This window comes from Filicampus tigris, chromosome 8, assembly GCF_054856515.1.
Source record: "Filicampus tigris isolate MCC_2025a chromosome 8, RoL_Ftig_1.0, whole genome shotgun sequence".
NCBI lineage: Eukaryota > Metazoa > Chordata > Actinopteri > Syngnathiformes > Syngnathidae > Filicampus > Filicampus tigris.
The window spans coordinates 3404557-3426581 of NC_141224.1; the positions used below are offsets into that span (position 1 = coordinate 3404557).

The window sequence follows — 22025 nt, forward strand, 5'->3', positions numbered from 1 at the left end:
CACGTTCTGTATCCGCACCAAGTGAATCAAGGTAGGGATTACGTTACAGATTTTGTTGTATTTAGAGCAATTACTCTATTGTTCCATTAGGGTGAATTATGAGGAGAAACGTTGAACGAGAAACGTTATTTACAGATGACTCTTATAACATTTACTACAAACATGGAGCTCATTTGAATAAGTCCCCTTTAAAGGGACATTTAAACTTCAAATTTGAGGGACAAAAACAAAAACTTGTTCGGGAAACAAGTTGTAGCCCACTCGTACCATTTCATTGACGGGCTTATGAAATGACTGTGAATATTTACTTATCTCGGAAATAAAATATTAAGACTGTTTTTTGTGTTTACTTTTCCTTGCAGGGGGTACGTGGAAAATTGTAATAGTAACATAAAAACACGGCAAAAGTGACAAGGACAGACAAAGATGCACTTTTCATCATAACTTTTATTCCATGTGGTTTTTTTTTTTCATTGCGATTCTAAAGGGTTGAATGCAAACCCCATGATGACAGTTCAGAAAAATATCACACAGCTTTGAAACAAAAGCAAAGTCTCACTTGGGTTTACAATGATCCATCACATTGACATATTACTTAGATTCCATTCTCTTTAAGAAAACACAAAATCAAAGACAACATACAGAATTTTATATGTCTTTTTGTTTTTTTTCCACTTTCATATTCATGATTGCACACACAGTTGGCTATGCTTACAATGAAACTACACATCCTACAGCACAGTATACACCGACAAAGATGAGCAATTCTTTGTTACACTGAACAAATGGAAAAAAAGAAAAATAAAGCCTTTAAGGGATTTTCTGTTTGTGTGTGTGTGTGTGTGTTGTTTTTTTTTTTTTTTTGTTTGTTTTTTTTAATGCTAGCGGACGGGATAGAAATCCAGACAATTTATTGCTTTGTTAGCTTTTTGTGCTCGCCACTGACCGTTGTTGCTAGCGCAACAGATTATTTGTCACAAATCAACCTTGAACATAAATTAGGTAACCAACATTCCAGGAACTTCAAGTTCTCGGCACCGCTAGTTCCTTGAACTAAATGAGTACAATCAGATTGTTTTGAAAGTACCTACTAGCAGGGAATTCCTTTTACCCTAGAACTACATTTCAATATAAATAGATGAGAGGCAAGCTGAAGCTAAGGTTCCAGTCATTTTTAGCTCTTGGTACCTGTGGTTTCTGGAACTAAAAGCTTCCAGTTTGGTTCCTGGAAACAAGAAGCAATCTGAAGCTTAAGTTCCAGGAACCTTTGATTCTTGGAACAGTAAGTGTGGTTCCTGGAACTCAAAGGCCCCAGATGGTTCCTAGACTGCTTAAAAGTACAAGCAATGTGCTCTTTGTACCCCAGAACTAAATTTAACCAGACAAGAAACAATCTGAAGCTAAAGTTCCAGGGACCTTTAGTTCTTGGTACCTTTCGTTCCCAGAGCTAAATGGATCCTATCAGATACATTGGTTCAAAAGTACGGCCCTTAAAATGTTCCTAGTTCTGGATTAAAATTGCATTTTTTTTGCAACATTTTTAGTATTGAACAAAAAAAAAAAAAAAAAACAGCAACCTTGAAATCCTGCTTAGAGTTTGATGACTTTTATTTTTATTTTCTGACATTTTCAGATGAAATCTGTGAAAACGGAGAGTCTGAAACTCCATTATCAGTTTCTAGAGGTCACATGACCGACGAGCACAGACTAAAAAAGGTTCCGACAGCTATCTTACGATTTAGTTTCACTATGATCCTGTTGTATGTACATATGTTCATATGTATAGAGCACAGATGGCGTCTGACGTGTAAAACTCAGGCGAGGCGGTTGAACACATTTGGCAAGAGTTAACATGACAAATGGCACACTAAAATCATCTTTGAAAATCAATCATTAAAAAAATAAAATGGAGCTGGCGGGTCAAGAGCTGCTTTGTAACTATGTTAAATTGTCTGGTTGGGTAGAATTTGTGCTCTTTGATTTTGGCGGTTTGCCGAGCATGTGCGTGTACGCGTGTGCGTTTAGTGCAACGGGCCGGGCCGTCTGTCTGGCTCGATTCAAACTTTATTTAAAAAGCAGCCGCCACGTGTCCACACACCTTCACCACTCCTACATTTTCCACAGCCTCATTCCAAAATGGCTTCAATCCACTTTTCTCTTCTCAGAAGTCTGCATACAACATCCCGTAATGACTCCATGTGTACAGTGGGTTTTTTTTCTGTTTGCAATTTAATTTTTTTTTTTTTTAAATCACCAACATTCCGTCTATTAACATTAAAATGTTGTAGAATAGTGAATAAGTTAATTTTTCCCCTCTTAATGGCACACACAACACCCCATTGTGAAAAATATTTTTTTTTAGTTTTTGACTTTTTAATACATTTTTAGAAATTCTACTCAGTCACAGCGTGTTCTTTTTACTCCCAAACTAAATGAAAATGATCAAGAAATCTGAAGTTTAAGTTCCAGGAACTTTTAATGGGGTTAGCTGGCGCGAGGGAACTAAAAGGTTCTAATTATATGTTTTTGTTTTTCAACATTAGAAGGGTCTTCTTTTTACTCTAAAACTAAAATAAATGCATTTTTTTTCAACATTAAAGTTAAATAGACAAAAACAATAATATGAAGCTGAAGTTCTAGTACCTGTACTTCCTGGAACTATAGCTTCCAATCCAATGTTTTTTTTGTTTTTTTTTTGTATAGCATTTTTACCCCCAAACAAAATTTAAATAGACGAGAGAAAATTTGAAGCTTAAGTTCCAGGAGCTGTTAGTTTTTCTCATCTGCAGTTCCCGGAACTTAAGTTTGAGGTATTTTGGATACTGAGCTGCTGAAAATACTATTTATTTTTTTCAACCCAGAGCTCATATCAATTAAAAAAAACCAGAGACAATCTGAAGCTCAAGTTCCAGGAACTTTTTGTTCTGGATATTTTCGAAAGTACTACTGTAGAAGGATCTTATTTTCACCTCAAAACCAAGTGAAAAATCACACATTGGTCACAATGGGGTGTTGAATTTGGAGCGAAAAATAGATGCACTTAATTTCCCCAAATTTATTTGAATTGATGAGAGACAATCTGGAGCCAAAGTTTCAGGAACTCTTCAGTTCTGGGTACCTGTTGTTCCGGGAACTGAAAAGTACCAATCAGATATGTTGTTGACAAATGTGTGAGCATCGATTAATTTTTCAATAAATTAGCAAATATTTGTATTAGCAAGAATCTATATCCATATTTATGGTGTGTGTGTGTGTACAACTTTGAGGTAAATGAATTGAATCCATTTTGGGATACGGCGGTTAACATAATCAAATAAAAATGGGATTGCGGCTGCCCCGTACATAAAGTTGCATCTATATGGCTGCTATCCTATAAAATGGCAGTTTGGACATAAACAATGTGAACGTACGTGAATGACGGTTGCTGTGTTTTTGTTGAATCTACCCTGTGCTGTTACACTCTCAGCCCTTGGCAGTGAATCTCATTTACACACATTATTAGCGCCACCTATTGGTCAAGCCCTGCAGGGTATGTCTAGTTCGGTGCAATAATTTTGCTAAAAAAAAAAGAAAAAAAAATCTGGAGTAAAATTCTGATGGGGGATATTGCACAGGAGGGTTCCGTATTGCACGCTAATCAGGCTAACATTCACTTCACACAGGTCGTTATCATTATAATTGTTATGAATATAATTTCATATATTAGGCTTCTCTGTCATCTCATACATAATAATAATAATGTTGCTTTTCCACTGCAGCACCATGCTATCGGTGTACCGGGGACGATTTCTTGGGCCGAAGAGGAGAATTAACCGGTGCTAATGTTAGTGTGGCCTTAGCTGTGCTCCGCATTCTCCAGTTCGCTGCCCTCACTCTCCTCTTGGATGAAATTGGTCTCGTCCTCGCCCGTTGCTCATCAGGACGGAAAGCAAGTATGCTAAGTACGGGACTGTGGAGTCAAATGTTGCTATCTTGCTGCCCGCAGTCTCCTCTTGGATAAAAGCCGCCTCCCTCGTGGGTGGTTGTTAGATCGGCATCGTACTTTGAGAATTGTTTTGAAACGTGGCTCGAGCAGCAGTCATAACACCTCCCCCACATCAAAGGCGTCGACTTTGTGAAACGTGTCACGCGAGAGCCCGCCCACTCTCCGACTGAAAGGTTGTCATCTTTTTGAATGTGTTCAGAACAGCAATTGAAGTCAGGGCCAAATCTCGATAAAAGTTGAAATTTCCCCACACCTGCACAATGTGGGCAGCCTGAGTGTGACTCTGTTCATTTGCTGGATCCAAAATGGAACTTCTTTTATCGTCCCTCCACGTTGAACGTCACGTGCTTTTCGCAGTTTTGACTTTTTGAGACGGCCAAAGCGAGTGGGTACCTTGCAGTGGAAAAGCGGCATTTTGAAAAGAGCCTAGCCTCACATCTGTATGGTTTTGATGCTTTCGGACTACATGTACATACATACATTTACATACATGTACATACGTACACTTGGACATGCATAACACGAGGTGGCAGTGGGCGGGGCCAGGAGAAGTACTAAAAAGGCGTTTCTTTACAAAGGGATTTACAACGCGAGAGCACGCACACTCATACTACGCTTGTGCTTTAAATGGACACTTGATGACTTTCAACTTGTGACATTAACCAGCGTAAATCATGATTTTAAAGGGCAAGAGGGGCTTTGTTTGTGCCCACCACGACAAAACAAACCCGGAATGCTTGACTGTCAACCAAATGACCGTCAATGAAATGCCTCTTATTTTGAAAAGAAAGGCATCAAATGGAAAGATTTGTGTGTGAGTGGATAAACTATTGGATTTTGTATGGCTCACCATCAAGAGTCCCCGTTCCCAGTCCCCCAACTTCCGCCATATTTTTTGGGGGGGTGGAGTCAACAAATTGCGTCATGATTCCATTCAAACCAATTGCGACTAAAGCTCCGATCTCAAATCCGTAAGATGACCTATGACCTTTTATTATTGCAGCACCTGACCCCTCGTCTCAGGTAGTTTGAGGGCCAGGAAGCTGCCGGCCGCCAGCGCCCCCGAGGCGAAGAGGATGGGCACGGCCTTGGTGATGCCCACGAAGGATGTGAAGATGCTGATGCCCAGCACGGCCGCCAGCTTGCACAGCGCGTTGAGGAAGCCGAACGCCGTGGTCCTGAATGCGGGAAGGCGACGTTAGAGAACCACGTTCCTTACAAGTCAGATGAATTGTACTGCTCATATTTACTCATTCAACTACTACTTTGCCTTCATCCGAATATTAAGTCCATCCAGCTGTCTGTCTGACTGTCCATCTCAATACGATTTTAGCCAGCAAGCCATGCTTCTAGCCATCTATCATCCTTCAACCTATCCATCATTTATCTGTCTGTCCACCGTTCAATCATCTGTCTTGTCTAGTAGGGATGTAACGATTCACTCAAGCCCCGATTCGATTCTCAGTACCCGATTTTCGATTGAATTCGATTTTTTAAAAATTGCTACCATGCTTGTCTCTGTGCACTAGTGTGGTTCTGCAGCCATCCACAAACGCAATACGCAATGATGTTTGGCGCAAAAGCAACATTTGGTCTACACATTCAAAATGTGCAATGCATCTGGAATGAAAAAAACGTTTCATGACATCATTTCCTATATGAATTTAATCAACTTAATCAATTTTCGATTAATCAAATCGATTAATCGGGGCGAATCGATTTCAAATCGATTTTCGATTACTCGTTACATTCCTACTGTCTAGCGATATATCTAACCACCCACTCATCCATCCATCCGTCGTCATTTACTGCATCTCCACAATTGGTGACCCCAACGTGATAAAAATGACATATTTCAACACAAGAATATATGCCGCAACAGTCAACGTGGCCGACTTTAGCAACACAACCCACGTCCGTTAAAACTAATAATGTAACAATGGGCGAGTAGTTACATATCCTGTAATACAGAGTCAAGCCACTTGGTGACAGCAGAAAAGCAGAAGGACAACCCACCAAGCAGGCAACGCCAGCGCCATCATCCACATTGCATGACGTTCACTTCAGCCGTCTCACTTGTCAAGGAGTATCGGCATTCGCGTACCTCTTGTCGGACGGGTAGAGCTCGACGGTCAGCACATCCAGGGCGTTCCAGGAGGCGATGCTGATGCCGCCAAACAGGCAGAGCAGCGCGATCATGGCCGACTCGCTGTTGCCGAACGACAGGAAGAAACAGCTGATGCAGGAAATCACGCTGGAGCCCGCTGGAGATACAAAAACGAATGACAAACGTTGGAGGCGGGGCCAGCAAGGTCTTCTCTGCTACATCCACAACCCAAATTGTCATTTTTCTTCCATGAAAATCGGATATTAACTTACTCCCAAAAGTATTCTTTTCATTTGGTTGCCTTTCCCTTAGCTGCACTGCTTCCAACGCGTGTAGGTCGATGTGAGGTCACTATGTGTTGCCATGTCTAATCTGCCAATGGGCTTTCAGAATCAATACTGCCGTGCTGGCCCATGGAAAGGCACGGCTCCAGGATTTTTTCTCTCTCTGGAAGCTAATGGGGAGGGTGGGGTGGCGGTTTGACCCAATACGTGGTGGGGGGCGGGGGGTTGTTATGGCTGAGAAAGTATTTTCTAAATCTATTTTAAAATATCAAATGCTGGAGCTACACATATTTCTGACGGCGCTAAAGCACGGCCTGCCACGGACAAACGGCAACGGCGGAAAACACGTTTACCGAGCATCCTGAGCCGGCCGATCTTGTCCATCAGCAACGCCGACACGATGTTGCCCGGCAACACGGCCAAGGTACCCAGGAAGCTGACAAAGTAGACCATGTAGGCGTTGTTCTCGTCGCTCACATCGCTCAGCAGGCAGCCCTCCTTGTTGTGCAGGAAGGTGCTGTTGATCAGCCGGCTGTTGACCAACCTGTACTTGAACAGATCTTTGGGGAGTGGAGCGTAGGGACCACAAATACCAGAAAGTGTTAGACCGGAACGACGGTTGGAGGAGATGGCTCTTCAGTCAAGTCTACAGTACTCGTTCCAAAACACAACAGTTTAGTTACAGGCCAGGAAGTGTCACTTTTGGTGTTAAGTTGGATGGACTAAATGTGGGCACTCGGGCAGCAGAAATGCCACAAATTTGGGTGTTAGGGTAGCAAAAATGCCCTCGATTTAGGTGCCAAGGTGGCAGAAAGAATGCTTGGTGTTAAGGCAACAGAAAGGACCCAAATTTGGGTGTTCGAGGCAGCAAAAGGTATCAAATTCGTGTGTTAAGGTAGCAGGAAGAACTTAAATTGATCAAAGATGTTTTAAAAGAAACATACATCTTTATTTTCAAACTACATATTAACGGGTAATGGGACACAGATCATGTCTCAATATTTGTATAAATTCTCTTGTCCTTTGGGTTGTTTGCCGAATAGTGAAAAAAATGAAGCAACATAGAGAGAACGGGGAAGAATTAAAACACCACTAGAAGCTAAAAAAGGATCCAGTTGAAAAGTGGACTTCAGAGGGGAACTTTGCCACATCTGAGCTCAAGTAGTAGACGGTAGCTTTCAAGACTCCAGAACCAACAAGAGTTTCAAGACTGGCATTCTAGTGGCTCAACGCTGGTTGAATGGAGTGATCCGTAGCATTCTGATTCTGGAGAAGGTTGGCTTGGAATCGTGGTCCACAGGTCTCTAAAAGGGAACTTCATTATGGCAGAAATAAGATGACACATTGGACAGTAGCCAGGGCCCACAAATAATACAAAATCACAACTGGTATTCTGGTGTCTGAAAACAGGGTTGATGGAATGATTGCTGGGATATGCATTCAGGAGGTTTTCTCGCAATGGTGTTCCACACATCTCTCAAAGGACTCTTCTATGTCCCACATCAGAACTGAGGTGGACTGTAGCTTTGGAGACTCAAGAACCCAGAGCAGAGCCCAAAATCAAGATTGCATTCTGGTGTGTCTCAAGGAGCACTTCCTTGTACTATGTCTATGAGATGAAGTGGTGAACAGTAGCATTGGTGACCCCAGAACCCAAAGTCAAATGGAGCCTAACCCTAATAGCAACCCTGAGACAACGGAATGCTCAGTAACATTCTGATTCTGGAGGTTTGCTTGGATTTGTGTTTCACGGTTCTGTAAAGGGGGGACTTCTCTTTGCCGCATTCAAGCTGAAGTAGTGGACCACAGCACCGAGAGTCCAACCCCACACAATCATTCTGGTTTGGTTTCATGTGGTGCAATATTGTTAAGCCATTTGATGATAGACAGTAGCAGAGTTATTGAATCGGTAGAACCCGCTGCTCCACCGTAAAACCGGACTGGTGGATGCAAGGTGGACTTTGGCGTACTTAGTCAATCAAGGAAGCAAACAGTAGAGCAGAGGAAACATGATTGAGGATGGAAAGAACAAAAAAGCAATCAGTTGCTGTTTGTGAGCCAATAAAAACATTTCCACCTGGGAGCCGTGGAAAAGCTGCAAAGCTCTCCGTAGGTGAAACGAAACAACCGTCGAGGCGCAAAGCAAGGCGATCCGAGGAGGCGTAGAGAACCGTGTCAACCAGTTGTTGAAACGGATGTAAGGATCTGTGGTCTTCAGGTGGTTGTAACACAGGGCAGCGTTTCTCAAAGAGGTTTTGGCAATAGGTGAAAGAACAGTTCTGACACTCTCCAAAGACTTCCTGATAACTGGCACTGGTACGCGTGGTTCATGCGACCCTCTTCTACCCCAAAATATCTCTTCATCCCAGTTGGGTTCCTGCGGATCATCTGGGTAAGCCAGGCGTAGAAGCTTCCCCAAGTCAGGGTCCGGGTCAGCAGGGTGGGCCACAGACGGGAACGGGTCGAGTGAATCCCACCGGTCGTCTTCTGGAATCATGAGATTTCCTTCGCAGGGGATCTCAAACAGTGTCTCCAGAAGTGATACACGGTCCTTAGAAGCAGGAGAGCCCAGGTACTGACCGGCAGCTTTGGTCACCACAGACCCAACCAGGGCACCTAAGATTAACACGGGCATTGTGCAGTCCAACTCTTGAGTTGTCCAGTTCAGTGCAACTTCTCAAACTGTTCCAAATCAACAATAATTCCGGTGACCATCAGACACCTTTAGCGGCTTTGGCCAGTCGCGACACGAGAGCTCTGCCATGACGTCAGAGAGTGGCACCGTGATGTCATCAACATGAGGTCAAGCTGTGATGACCTGAGAAGAACACTTTTGGCAGGGGCAAGAGCGTCTTCGAACCCTCGCAAATTGTTTGGCTTCGTTTCTCGGCCGGATGCCCTTTTTGATGCAACGCACCTTGAGAGCAGTAGAGGTCAAACAGCTCGGTGTTAAGACACTGAATCAGAATCCGCTCTCGCTGCATAAAAGCTAGCAACAAGAACCACTAAACTACCAGTGCTCCCCACAACTACTAACTGGACAAGTCTAAAACCTGCGGGACCCGTGGGTGGATCCTGATCCGGCCTGGGTTTTGAGGCTGCTATGAGCTTTGTGACACCAAATCAGTGAAAAAAAGTCATTTTCACACCGCTGCATAAGAGCCGGTCTTGTATGAAAGATGGACCCACTTGAAGGTGGATCCAGGATCCATGTTCCGCACCAGAAGTGGACCCCCACTTTCTTCTATGGAACTGGGTACTGTAGCTATGCCTCTCTTACCTGTGTTGTAGAAGAGGGTGGCAATGAAGGTGCAGTTTTTGAAGAAGGTGTTACTGGAGGTGATGTCCTCAAAGTAGCACTCCTCAAACAGCGAGTCCTCGAACACCATGGACCTCATTTTCAGGTTCATGAACCTTGAAAGCAGTCGAGCCGGGCGGGTTTATTTGCCCGTGTTTTTCCGACAAAACTATAAGGTCAGCGGTGGTAGACTCACTTGTCGTTGAAGTACTCCCCCTGGCGGTGCACCTGGTTCTCCAGGGTGAAGTTGAAGGTGACGTGCTCCACCTTCTCCTTGACAAAGACTTTGGTGCGGGAGGCGTACTCCTGCTTCTGAAGATACTTGATCATGTCGGGGAACCACACGGTCAGACCGTAGTAGCTGCGCCGGCGAAACGGGGCGCTCCATTAGAATGTCTCGTGAACAAAGTTCATTCAATGGGATTGTCCAGGACATTCCTAGACCATTGTACAGTTTCCCGAGATTTGAGATTACCTAAAGGACATGGAGAACCAGACGGCCATCATCATGTAAGTGGTGCGGCGGTACTCGGGGGAGAAAACCGTCTGGAAATTACTCCACACCTGAAAGAACATACAGACAGAGCATATTAATATCAATTAGTAGCCCAGCTGTCTGAGACACCTGCTTCTGATTTGGGGTCATTTGAGCAATGTTCCCTCTAAGATGTGTACATGCACAATTGCGCAATGCTCACACCCTCTCAGCGCATAGCAAAGGGATGCGGCGCATTAAAAAAAAAAAAAAAAACTTCAAAGACTTTGAAGATTACTATCTTATCTATATCATCTAAGATATGGAGTGTGAACTGGAGAAAATGATCAAATTTACTGGGCTAGGTAAAGCTTTCGTGGATACCTGCGTGTGATTGGTGTAAATGCCCTTGTAGAAGTTCATCAAGCCTTGGAATTGGCCCAGAATGGCTGTTTCAAACCAAACGGGCATCTTTCTCTCCCCAAACACACGCACATACACACATTCCTGAATTAACGTTCCTTTACCTGATGGAAAAGCGAGGTGAGCTTTATCCTCCATTTCTCGTGCCAGGCGGCGCCGTCTCCCAAGTTGGCCAGCTCGTCCATCTGCTTCACCGTTTTGATGGTGGTTACCTGACAGTTAAACCCAATGAGAAAATGATACAAAGATTTCAGGGATATTGGGCTTTGGGGTGAAGTTTCGGGATGAACACAAAATGTATTTTTACAGGTGAACTCAATTTGACCTTGAAATGTTTGAATGCACCAGTCCAACTATTCAGTATGAGTATATTTTGGTACAACTTGCGGTTCTCGAACAAACAGCTGAATGCCATCATTCACAGCAGGTGGTGGATCCATGAGTGGACCGGTACATTTATTGGTTCAATTCGAATTGTTCGTTCGCATGATGAACTATAAAGTCATCGCCTGACAACTGATCAACACCTCAAACGGGAGTGTCAGCGTGTCGTCAGAAGGATGCCACAACCGATCCAGAGAGGCTGGAAGGGTCACAAAGGCAAACAAGTGGACGTTCTTGGAAATTCTCATGGATCAAACCCCTGTTGTGAATTTTGCCGTTTTTGGAGAGCCGGTGTAGGACTCGTTCCAGTGCGTGGCTTACAGAGAAAACCCTTTCCGGATATCCTTTGGCCCTCATGTTGGTGTCGTGCACCTGCTTCAGAATCATCCAGGCCTCGTCGTGTTTCCCATTCTGCAAGGGCAGAAAACGATCAGTCCATAGTTGGAATTCATGCAGTATGCGTGGGCCGTGCCGGGTAGCAAACGGTGAGTAGTGCGACTTCAAAGGTTGACCTGACCTCCAGGTAGAAGCGCGGGCTCTCGGGCATGGTGGTGAGGGCCGAGATGGCCGCCACGGAGGGGAAGGCGCACACCAGTACGAAGACGCGCCAGCTGTGGAACTGGTAGGCCGAGCCCATCTGGAAGCTCCAGCCTGAGGGTGACGAGAGCAAATCGTGTACACGGCATCCATAGACAGAGCAATTCACAATTTACCAGAAATGAATCTGCAAACGGATTACTTTGACTTCAAAAGTGCCTTCATATGAAGGTGGCGGAAACAGGAATCTCACCATAGTGCGGGATGATGGCCCAGGCCATGGCCGAGGCGTAGATGCCGCCGATCATCCAGAACATGCAGAGCCAGCTGAGGTGCTCCCCTCGCTTCTCCTGAGCCAGGAACTCGGAGTAGTAGGAGAACACGATGGGGATGGAGCCTCCGATGCTGGCAAGGAAACGAGAAGAACTTCAGAGATCGAGTCCGGCGAACCTCGCTAGCGTCTCGTCAGCGCCGTTCCCTCACCCGACTCCGGAGGCCAGGCGGCAGAAGAGGAAGGAGCTGTAGCCTTGCACGAAGGACGAGAAGAAGGCGAACACGCTGTTGATGGACAGCGAGATGAGCAGCGTTTGTCGCCGCCCGATGCGGTCGGCCAGGCCGCCCCACACGAACGCGCCCACCATCATCCCCAGATATACGATCAGGCCTGAAGTCGGGAGACCAGAATGATGGCAAATTTTGTAAATGTCGTCGGTGTTCGCGCACGGTCACATGAGAACTGGAATCAAAAGACGTGTATGTGATGTACGCCTGAGTACGCGAGGGCAGCATTTGGAGATCCATCCACTCCAGGTCTCGATATCAGAAACGATTGTTTTTGGGCCTCCGAGTAGAAACGAGGAAATGTGTTCTCGTGAGGACGGGTGCCCAGTTCAAACTACAAAAGCCGTCTCTAAAAAGTAGAGGAGGTTTGACGTATCACCGATCGAATAATAGCAATGTACCCCCAAAGATTGTCAAAGGGGTCACCAGTGCAACTGTGGCCAATAACAAAATGTTTTGCCGCCATTCAAGCAGCAACGCCAACACCCGGCTGACACCACACCAAGGGGACATACGGAACCATCAGGGGCATCAATAGAAAGAACATTTAGAGCTCAAGAAACCTTTTGCTTTAAAGATGAAATGTCTTCAACAAACAAGTGTCTAGTTGGCGCGATTCAACCGATATGGATTACCAAGACCTGGATAACTGAAACTCGACACATACAGATCATACTTCAAGCGGAAGTCAACCCACACATTTTTTCAAGATTATGTTCTATGCACGCCCACTAGTTGAAACAAGGCATTCTGATAAATACTGCGTATGTGGAATAAGAGTTAAATCCAGCCGTTTTAAGCCATCTCTGGGGGCGGCCATTTTGTCACTTTTGTCGACTGAAAATGACATCACAACTGCTCAGGGCTCAGGTAACGACCAATCACGGCTCACCTTGTTTTCTCAAGCTGAGCCGTTGTGATGTCATTTTCAGTCGACGGCTCTGACAAAATGGCCGCCCACCGAAATGGCTCAAAAGGGCTGGATTTTGCTGCTTAACTCATATTCCACAAACGCGATATTCATCAGAATTTTTTACAAGGACTACACTGGAAAATGAAACTGCTGGTGCTTCCATTCACGCCACCGTGACTCAAAAAGTCGCCCTTGCGTGGTCGTGATGGCCGAGCAGCATCCAGAAGCCAAAGATCCTCAGCTGAGGAGAGAGGGAACACTCCATTACTATTTATAGTCACCCCTGTCCCTCACACACGTCCCCCCCCTGCCCCCCTCCCCCGTTGTGTGCACGACACACAAGCCTTCAGTGAGACACACACGCACACACTGACGCACGCACACGCACTCCCACACAGCCTGGAGCTTTTCAGCATCGTTGTCACACACTCTCCAGCGTTCTCCCCTTTCTCTCTTTTTCCCCTCCCCCCGCTTCCTCTCCAAGCCTACAGAGATGCTCAGCTGCTCTGGCACCCCCTCACCCTCCCCGCTTGTCTTGCCCCCCCCCCTTTTCATCATACTGCTTCTGTCATCGCTGCTTTTCTCAGCTATCAGCTATTTGGTTTGTCTCTTTTCATCATTGTAGCAGCAACGTTATGTTTGCGCAGGTGGTCTTTTTGTTGACCAAGATGATTTTTTTTTTTTTTTTAGTGCGGTCGAACCCCAAAGTCTGTGAATTCTAAAGATTATGTATTTATTTTGGTGGTCCTGAATCCTGGAAAGTTTGAAAAATTTAATTGATGGACATGAATTTGGGCGGACATGTCTCGCATACCAGGATGCACGAAAAAGTCTCAGGGACATGAAATAAAACAGCAAGTTGGAAATTTGGGTTTGAAGCAGCCATATTTGGCCGATTCCGGGTTTCATACTTAACACTAAAAATAACACTCTCAAGGATTTCTGGCTGAAGTCGAACAGCTCGATGGCCACAATGCAAAACCTCCATTCTGACAAAGACGTCAAATCCAGGTCCAGAAGATAAACAGATTGTCTGACAAACCTGGATTTGACACCTCTGTCAGGAGCTTTTGCATTTTGGCCGTGGATATGAGGCAAATTCCAGGGTTCCTACTTGGATGCTTTGATAATAACAAATAATGAGCCCCCAACACCAATTTCATGGATGGAAAGTCAGGTGGACATATATCTATTATGTCAGACTGTTCTAAAATTGAACAGGAAGTCGGCCATGTTGGCACAAAGCAGCCATTTTAAGCCAATTCCACAGGATGTACTTTGATGTTTTGATGCTAAAAATAATGAGCCCAAATAACAGTTTCATTGACGGACAGGAAATTGGGTGCACACGTCTGTCATAATAGCATAAGAAATAAGTCACAAGGAACCATCCCAGAAACTGAACAAGACGTCCGCCATTTTGGGCGAAATAACGTATTTTGACTCTTTGATTTTAAAAATAATGAGCCCCAAACACCACTTTCACCGATGGACATGAAATTTGGTGGACAGGATGCACACAAAAAAAAAAGTCTCAAGGACGCATGCCCCAAATTGAACAGCAAGTCAGCCATCAGTTGTCCTAGCCATGCTAACATAGCCTAGTGATGCCGATCCAGTTTTAGGGTGGCGGGACCCCCACCCCACCGGCACCACCTCCACCCCACCCATCCTCATCTTGACCAGCAGCGTGCATCTGGTCAGCACGTTGCTGCATTGCGGCGACGTCTCGCCACATTTCTCTGCCATGCTCGAGTGAAGCACATGAGTCACACACACGCACACTAACATACACCTCCAGGTCTACACACTAACACACGCACAAGCTAGTATGCTAATACGCGTGGCCGTCGCCGTGGAAACACCAGCACAGATGCACAGACGGCAATCAATGGAGGGGGAGAGTGAAAGTCACCTTCTTGTCACTCCAACACTGCACCACAGACGCCGGCTGCGTCAGCCGCTCCAGTCCAATAAACGCCTCCCTTCAATAGACACCTGTCTATTCCCATCTGGAAACTACATTCGTTTGTACCGGCGAGTCTAATTGTCTCCGCTCATCCGCGCCGTTGCTCGCGGCGTTTGAATCAAAACATCAGCAGCTGATCATGTTACCCTCAAATAAGCGCCTGGTGGCGTCCAATCCAAAATGATGAAAAAAAGGACGCAGCTCGAAAGAGAGCAGGAAGTCGTCCATTTTGGTTTGACGCGGCCATTTCAGGGGAATTGCAAAGCTTGCGCACTCGGGCAAACTCCTCGGGCTGGTTCGCGTTGGTTAGGGTTAGCGTAGGCGTAAGGGTTAGGTCAGCAATCACTAACATGCTTTTTTTAATTTCCTTTTTGAAATGGTGCCGTTCAAAAGGTCAGCATTGTAGCGCATGACTGAACCATAACGTCCAAAGAGACCAGCTAGCCGGCGCGGTGGCGATGAGCACTTTTGCCCTCAAATCATTTCAGCACATTTGTCATGTATCAAATTGGTAGCCCAAGTAGCCCAGTGACCAAGTAATTGCTCTTCAGTAGCATGTCAAAAAGTGGCTGACACCTGGCGAAGGGTCAGTGGGTTAGGGTTTTGGTATGGTTTAGGTTATGGGGGACAGTTAGATGATCGGGTTGGGGTTAGAGGAAAGGGTTAGGGTAATGTTCACGGGTTTGGGGAAGGGTTTAGAATTTGGTGTTTAGTGGGTTTTGGATTAGGTGTTCAGGTTAAGGTTTTGAGTAGGGTTTTAGGATGGGTTTGGGGCGAAGGTTTTGAGTAGGGTTTTAGGACGGGTTAAGGTTTTGAGTAGGGTTTGGGTGTTGGGCCTCAGTGTGTTTCTTTTGCTTTCCGAACACGAATGCACGGTTTGGGCTGGTTCTGAGCAACAGCTCCCGTGTTTGCAGTCGGAATCAGCTGTTGGCATTCTGTCGATTACGGCTCGCGGCGCGAGACCCAACTATCCCCGTCAACAGACGAGGGGGAGGCGGGGACGTCATGCCGGGACGGGGCATCGAGCAAAGAGGAGACGATGTCAGCCCGTCCTCCCGTCTGTTACCGCGGGTACATTAGCCATAACTCCAGCAAGACGAACGAGCCAACGGTGTTGTGTTGCTGAGTGGCATGAGAAGGACTTCTTGACGTAGCCAAAGCTAACAGCGCTAATAGCAAACTTTCTAGACTTTTTCCCACTATTACAGCTGAAAAGTTTAAATATCCACTTTGGGACGGATAAACGTTATCTTAAGGGTGAGGGTGTGGGTTGAGGTTAAAGTTTTAGGTTGGGTTTAGGGTAGGGTTTAGTGTTCGGACTAGGGCTAGCGTAAGGTTTAGGGTTAGGTGTTTGGGGTTAGTGTAAAGGTGTTTCAAAAATAATGAGTCACTCGAAATGATCTCCGACCCCAGTTTCATTGATCAACAAAAAACTGGGGCTCCATGTCTATGATCACAACAGGACAGACAAAAAAAGTCTCAAGGATCAATGAAAGTGAACAGGAAGTCGGTCATTTTGGTTTGAAGCAGCACCTTGGGGCCAATTCCACGGCTCCTCCTATTATGAAATCCCACCAGAAACTTTGAAACTAAACGAGCTGCAATCAAAGGCAGGCTTTACAAACAAATTGGCGACTGCTAATTTGCTACAGCTACATCCGCGACAAAGCATGCAAGTGCATATGACTTTTGCTCAGTTCCTTTCCCTCCTGAGGGGTTAAGATGTCGTTAATATTTTGCTAACTATGGGCATGTGAAGTCCTTTGAGACTTTCTTGTGATTAAGGGCTAAATAAATACATTTGACTTGACTTGACTTGACTTAATTATCAGGATTTGTGCCCTGTCAATCAAAAGAGCAAATCAAACACTTTTGGTCAGTTGAGTTGAGAAGTGAGATTGGACACTTGAGAGCCGCGAAAAAAGGCAAACACTCGCTCAGCCTTTTGCGCCACTGAGCTCACTGGAACACGCGGGAGGCTCCATTAGCGACAAGACTGTTGACAGCTTGTCAATACGTGTGTGTGCGCGTGTGAGTGCGAATGTGCGAGATGATAGATGGCGGCCCGGGATGAAGCAGGTGGGATGTGAGTCATGTCAAGTGTGCCGTTTGTTTCTATTAGAGTGACGCGTATAGCACACCCGCTGTTGTTATTTGGTCGACCTTGACGGATGTTTACGCCACACCGAGTAGGTTAGGGCAAGGTGTTTAGGGTTAGCGCAGTGTAGAATCTTACCTATAGTCATCAGTTAGGTTGGGAGTTACGGACGGGTAAGGTGTGGTTCAGTTTACCAGCATTCGGGGTAAGGTTTAGGTTTGGGTCTGGGGGTAGGTTTTGGATGCGGTTATAGGTGGTTAGGGTTTACTATTCAAGGGTTGGGATTTAAGGTTATCGTTTTGAGTAAGTTTAGGGTGAAGAAGGGGTTGGAGAGTTCAGGTTTGAGGGAGTCAAGGTTACTTGTTTTGGGTTGAATATAGGTGAAGATTTGGGGTAAATTCAGGGGTTAGGAGCTATAGAGGTTAGGTATCGGGAATCATTGATTAAGATTAGAGTTAGGACAAGAGCTAAATTGAAGGTTTTGAGTAGGTGTGCGTTATAAATGAGAGATCTGGAATTAGTTGAGATTAAGGTAGAGTTTAGAGAGGTTAGGTGTGGATCCTTGCTTGAATTATACGGAAAGGGTTGCAGTTTGGAGTTTAGGGTTTGAGAGGTTAGGGGTCAGGAGGTATGGATTAAAATTAGAGCTAAGGTTAGGGTTTAGGGGCAACATTAGGTGACATTAGGTGGGGCTCGAGGGCTGGGATCGGTCGTGGTTAAATTCAATTAGGGTATTAGGTAGAGTTGGTGTTAGGTGTGGATTGTTGCCTTGTCTGGAAAGATTAGGGTGAAGTGAAAAATTTATTGGTTGGTGATATCTGTCCAATGGCTTCAGGGTGATAGGGCAGAGGTCTTCAATCCTGTTCCTCAAGGGATGGATGTTTTCCCATCTCCCGGTGCTACAACACACCTTATTCAAATAATCAGATACTCAGCAAGGTCTGCAGAAGCTGAATACCAATCCTGATCACTTGGATCAGGTGTGTTGCAGCAGGGAGGGATGGAAAACATCCAGGAAACCGGGCCTCAAGGAACAGGATTGAAGATCCCTGGTTTAGGGGCTGGGGATTACAGAACAGGGGTAAAATTAGGGCTTTGGTCAACGGTGCGAGATTGGTAAAGTCGAGGTTAGGGTTTTGCGTAGGGTTGAGATTCTTGCCTAAATCTATTGGGAACATCCTTGGAAAGGGTTAGCGTTAGCACTGGGAATGTCCTTGGATGAAGGCCTAGACAGGTAGATCACACTTTATATAGGAAGGATTATGGTTAGAGGCTGGGTTCAAGTTTTGGGTAGAACTACTTCAGGGTTTGTGCTTAGGGTTGAGGAGCCTTGCCTGAATTCAGTGAGAACATCCTTGGAAAGGGTTGAACTGGGAACCTCAGGTAGAGATTTCCCCAAGAAACAATCCTCTGCAGATGGAAATTGCCTTGGCGGCGTTAACAGGACTAACTCTTACCCAGCATTCCCTTGTTGGGCTCCGACAGGCACATGTCCTTCTCGGCGCTGGGCAACACGAACCCTACAACGAAGATCTCCACGCCGTCGGCCATGAGCGCCAAACCCAGCACGAAGTAGAGTGTCCACTGGAACTTTCCGTGGCCGCACTCCTGCAGGATGCTCTCGTATTGCTGGGCCAGCTCCTCCTGGTCCTTCCTGCGCTCGCCCTCGTACGCCGACAGGTCCCGGAAGTGCTGTGCCTGCGCCTGCGCGTGCACCGCCGCGCCGTCCGCCTTGCCCGAGTCTCCCCGCGGGATGCCCTGGTACTCGCCCTCGTAGATCTCGTCGTCCTCATCGTGGCCCTCGGTGGAGTCGCTGTGGGCGTCGTCGTCGTTGGCGCGGCTGTCGTTGCGGTAGTAGCCTCCTCCGCCGCCGCCGTCTTCGCCGCCCGGCACCCCGGCGTAGTCGTCGTCATCGTCTTCCTCCTCGAAACGCTTGTAGGAGCGTCTGGTGTACTCGTCGGCCATCTTGTCCACGCCGCGCCCCATTTTCTTGCCCACCTGCTTCTTGGCCACCTTGGCGATGTCCTTGGCTCCGCGGATGAAGTCAGAGCGGTTGTCCCGGTAACGCCCGTCGTCGTCCATCTCGGAATGCGGAGGTGCTGGCTACTCGCTGCGTTGGGGGATCAGGAGCGGTCCAAGCGCATGAGGGGGTGACGTAGACTCCTGGAGGCGACGCCCACAACTCCTGATACGCTGCGGCTGCACAATCGCTCGCTCCTTCTCGTGCGCGCCCGGCCCTGTACAGACAACAGGAAGGAGTTGATGCCACCAACTTTTATCTTAAACCCATATGGTGAATTTATCGGGGAGCTTACATTCCAGAAATGTCAATGCTGGTGAAAATCCATCTTATTGAGAATAAAAAAAATAAAAAATAAATCTTTTCTCAGTAAAGATTTCAAATCAGAATTTCAAGCTTAGGCCAGGTTTTTAAGTTAGCATTACAAAGTAAGATTTTTAGCCACCGTTCACATTTCACATTTGTACTCCCAAGTTAAGGGGTTGTAGCCTTGCTTTGCTTTTCAATTTAGGGTCCAAAATTTGAAAGTTAGGGTTTCAAATTTGGGGATAAGCCGGGGTCAGTGTTTCAAAACAGGATTTTGGTATCAAATTTGTTTTTTTAAAGTAGGGTTTCAAGCCAAGGTAAAAGCTTCTAAGGTAGGCTTTTAAGATTACGTCATGGTTTAAAGGTAGGATTTCGAGGTGGGGAGAAGGTTTTAAAGTAGACTTTCAAGCCTGGGTTAGGTTGCAAGTGGATGGTTTGATGTGTGCCTTCTGGTATCTGGAGAGGTGGCGAGTGCTAACCAATTGGACTCCGTTTCATTCGCAGCCATGTTAGCAGTTAGCTTAAGCTTTACACTCACATGCGCACTGATTAGCTTGCGGCGCTTTCTACTGACATTTAGCAAGTGCGCGGAGCGCGTCAGCTCTTCTGGGAACTCCAAGCGGAATATTTACATGACAAACGTCAACTTCACAACACAACATTTGGTCACATTTCTTTTTTGAAATGTGTATGGCTCTCTTGTAAACATTGTGAAGCCTTGTCATCATAGTAGCGCTTGTCTCAATGTTACTACGATGTGGCTCTCGACGACCGGAGTTGCCTAAACCTGGACTGGACTGTTCCAGTTGCATTCCGGGCGAGGGCGACTTGAAATCAGTCATCTTAACCAGAAAGCATTGTGTCCTACAAATGTACTGCTAAAAACGCCCCTGGTGTGTGTGACGTCATAACAAGAGCGCACGTATGATGACGATGATAATGACGGTGCTGGTGTGAAGATGAACACAAGCTCGGATGCAAATGAGCAACAACGACAGCGGCCTGGGAGGGTGGTGGCGGGGGGAAATGTCGGCCGTCCCTCGTTCTTGTATTTTTCTGTATCTGTCCGTTCAATTGATATCCACGAGGCTACCACCAAATATGTATTGGAGGAGGGGAGGGGGGGGGGGGCAGCAGCAATGATGCACAAGTGCACATGACAAGGTCATTTTGACGCACGACGCAGAGCGCGGGAGCCCCCCCAACCCCCACGAAACCCCTCTGAATGCACGCAAGCAAGTACCCCTTTCACGCAATATGGCACGAGGAATTGATAGTAATCATCTGATGCGCTTTTTTCTAATTAGTAGGAAAAGAGATCAACAGAAAATGAAATCACCTCCAAATTTCGCACGGCAGATTGAACCACGCTCATGTGCGTGCCAAGTTCACCTTCAAGCCTTTTTTTGTTGCTTTTTCTCCTTGGCGGAGGTCGCCACACACGCACAACAACGTCTCTTATCGCTTCAATCCATTGGAGCCAATTGATGATTAGCCTCCTCCGCTCATTCATTGCCCATCATTTTATTTATTTGAGCCCTGGTACAACATCACGTGCATTTGTGTACATTCATAAAAACAGTCATCGAATCAAGTTGTCTTACCTTATTGTAATTATTTGATGTCAATTTTAGTGCAGGCAATGTGAAGCGGCTCCTCCTGTCTTCATCTCCTCAGTGGTCACCGTCCTGATGGCTGATGACGTCGCCAGGATGGCCACGCCCCCTCCTCCATCCATCCTTCAGAATGAAAAAATAAAAACAAGTGGTAGTGTGTGTGCGTTGCGCATGCGCACAGGCCAAGCTTGGCGCAGTGGCGCGTGCACGCCGCACGTGCGCCGGGCTCGTGCCCTCTGATTGGCCTAAATTGAGCCTGCGGGAAGCCGCCCCCTGGTGGACGCCTGGATACAGGACGGACACGGTGGGCCAAATTAAATCCAAGGGGTGATATACTGTAGATTGATTGATTAAGGAAAGGAAGCCGAAAAGATGGATGATAGGAAGCAGGGATAGGAATATGAAAGGAATTAAGAAAGGGAAGAAGGAACAATGTAAATAGGATGCATTTAGGGAATGGTAAATAAATAAGTAAATAAAACGGGGGGGAGGCGAATGTGAGAAAAAAAGAAAGCGGGGTGCATGAAAGGATAGGAAGTAAAATTTAAGTAAACTGTGCCAAACATGATCGCTGTGACAAGAAGCCGACTTATTTCAGTGCTTGGCTGCAGTATCAACTTTGCACCAATAGAGGGAGCCAAGAGACAATGAAAGAGTCACGAGGACGCGTTGTCTTCACCGGAAGCTTTATCTTCTGGAATTGGAAATGTCTGCGCGAATGTGCAAAGGGTCGAAGCGGCAAAAATGGTGTCCATCTATTTGCGCGCACACACACACACACACACACACAAAGGTGTTCTGTCAGGGCTCAGTCAGTCAAGCTAGCTCATCCACATTCGAGGCCGACACTGGAGTGGAATTCGACTCCTGCTCCCTCCCAATCCTGAATGAGTGTTTCAAAGAAAAAAAAAAAATCCCGCTCCCACGGAAGGTTAATCCCATCCTGTGCCCAAATTTAACACCATCCCACTTACCAGCTTGACTCACCGGCGTGATCACGAACCAAAACAAAACTTTATTACCAAACTTATGGACTCATCAGCACATTT

At 46.1% G+C, this 22025-nt stretch overlaps 1 protein-coding gene across 1 annotated transcript; it reads right to left on the bottom strand.

Moving 5' to 3' along the window:
• Positions 1-429: 429 nt before the first annotated feature.
• sv2a (synaptic vesicle glycoprotein 2A) lies at positions 430-21096 on the bottom strand. Its single transcript, XM_086038788.1, has 13 exons — positions 20965-21096; positions 18492-19271; positions 11977-12157; positions 11747-11898; positions 11474-11607; positions 11278-11367; positions 10677-10784; positions 10150-10238; positions 9871-10035; positions 9657-9790; positions 6730-6936; positions 6090-6249; positions 430-5163 (listed from the first exon to the last, which is right to left on the bottom strand). Exons 2-13 carry the CDS (start codon positions 19114-19116, stop codon positions 4980-4982), a joined length of 2229 nt encoding a protein of 742 aa, XP_085894914.1. The 5' UTR covers positions 19117-19271; positions 20965-21096; the 3' UTR covers positions 430-4979.
• Between the last annotated feature and the right edge of the window lie 929 nt (positions 21097-22025).

Excerpts from the sequence above, each read along its gene's own strand:
- sv2a (XM_086038788.1), bottom strand. The coding sequence starts at position 19,116 with ATGGACGACGACGGGCGTTACCGGGACAACCGCTCTGACTTCATCCGC. Across the intron at positions 11,608-11,746 it reads GGCCATCATCCCGCACTATG|GCTGGAGCTTCCAGATGGGC; the intron begins GTGAGATTCCTG and ends CGTCACCCTCAG. Across the intron at positions 6,937-9,656 it reads CACCCTCTTCTACAACACAG|ATCTGTTCAAGTACAGGTTG; the intron begins GTAAGAGAGGCA and ends CACTCCCCAAAG.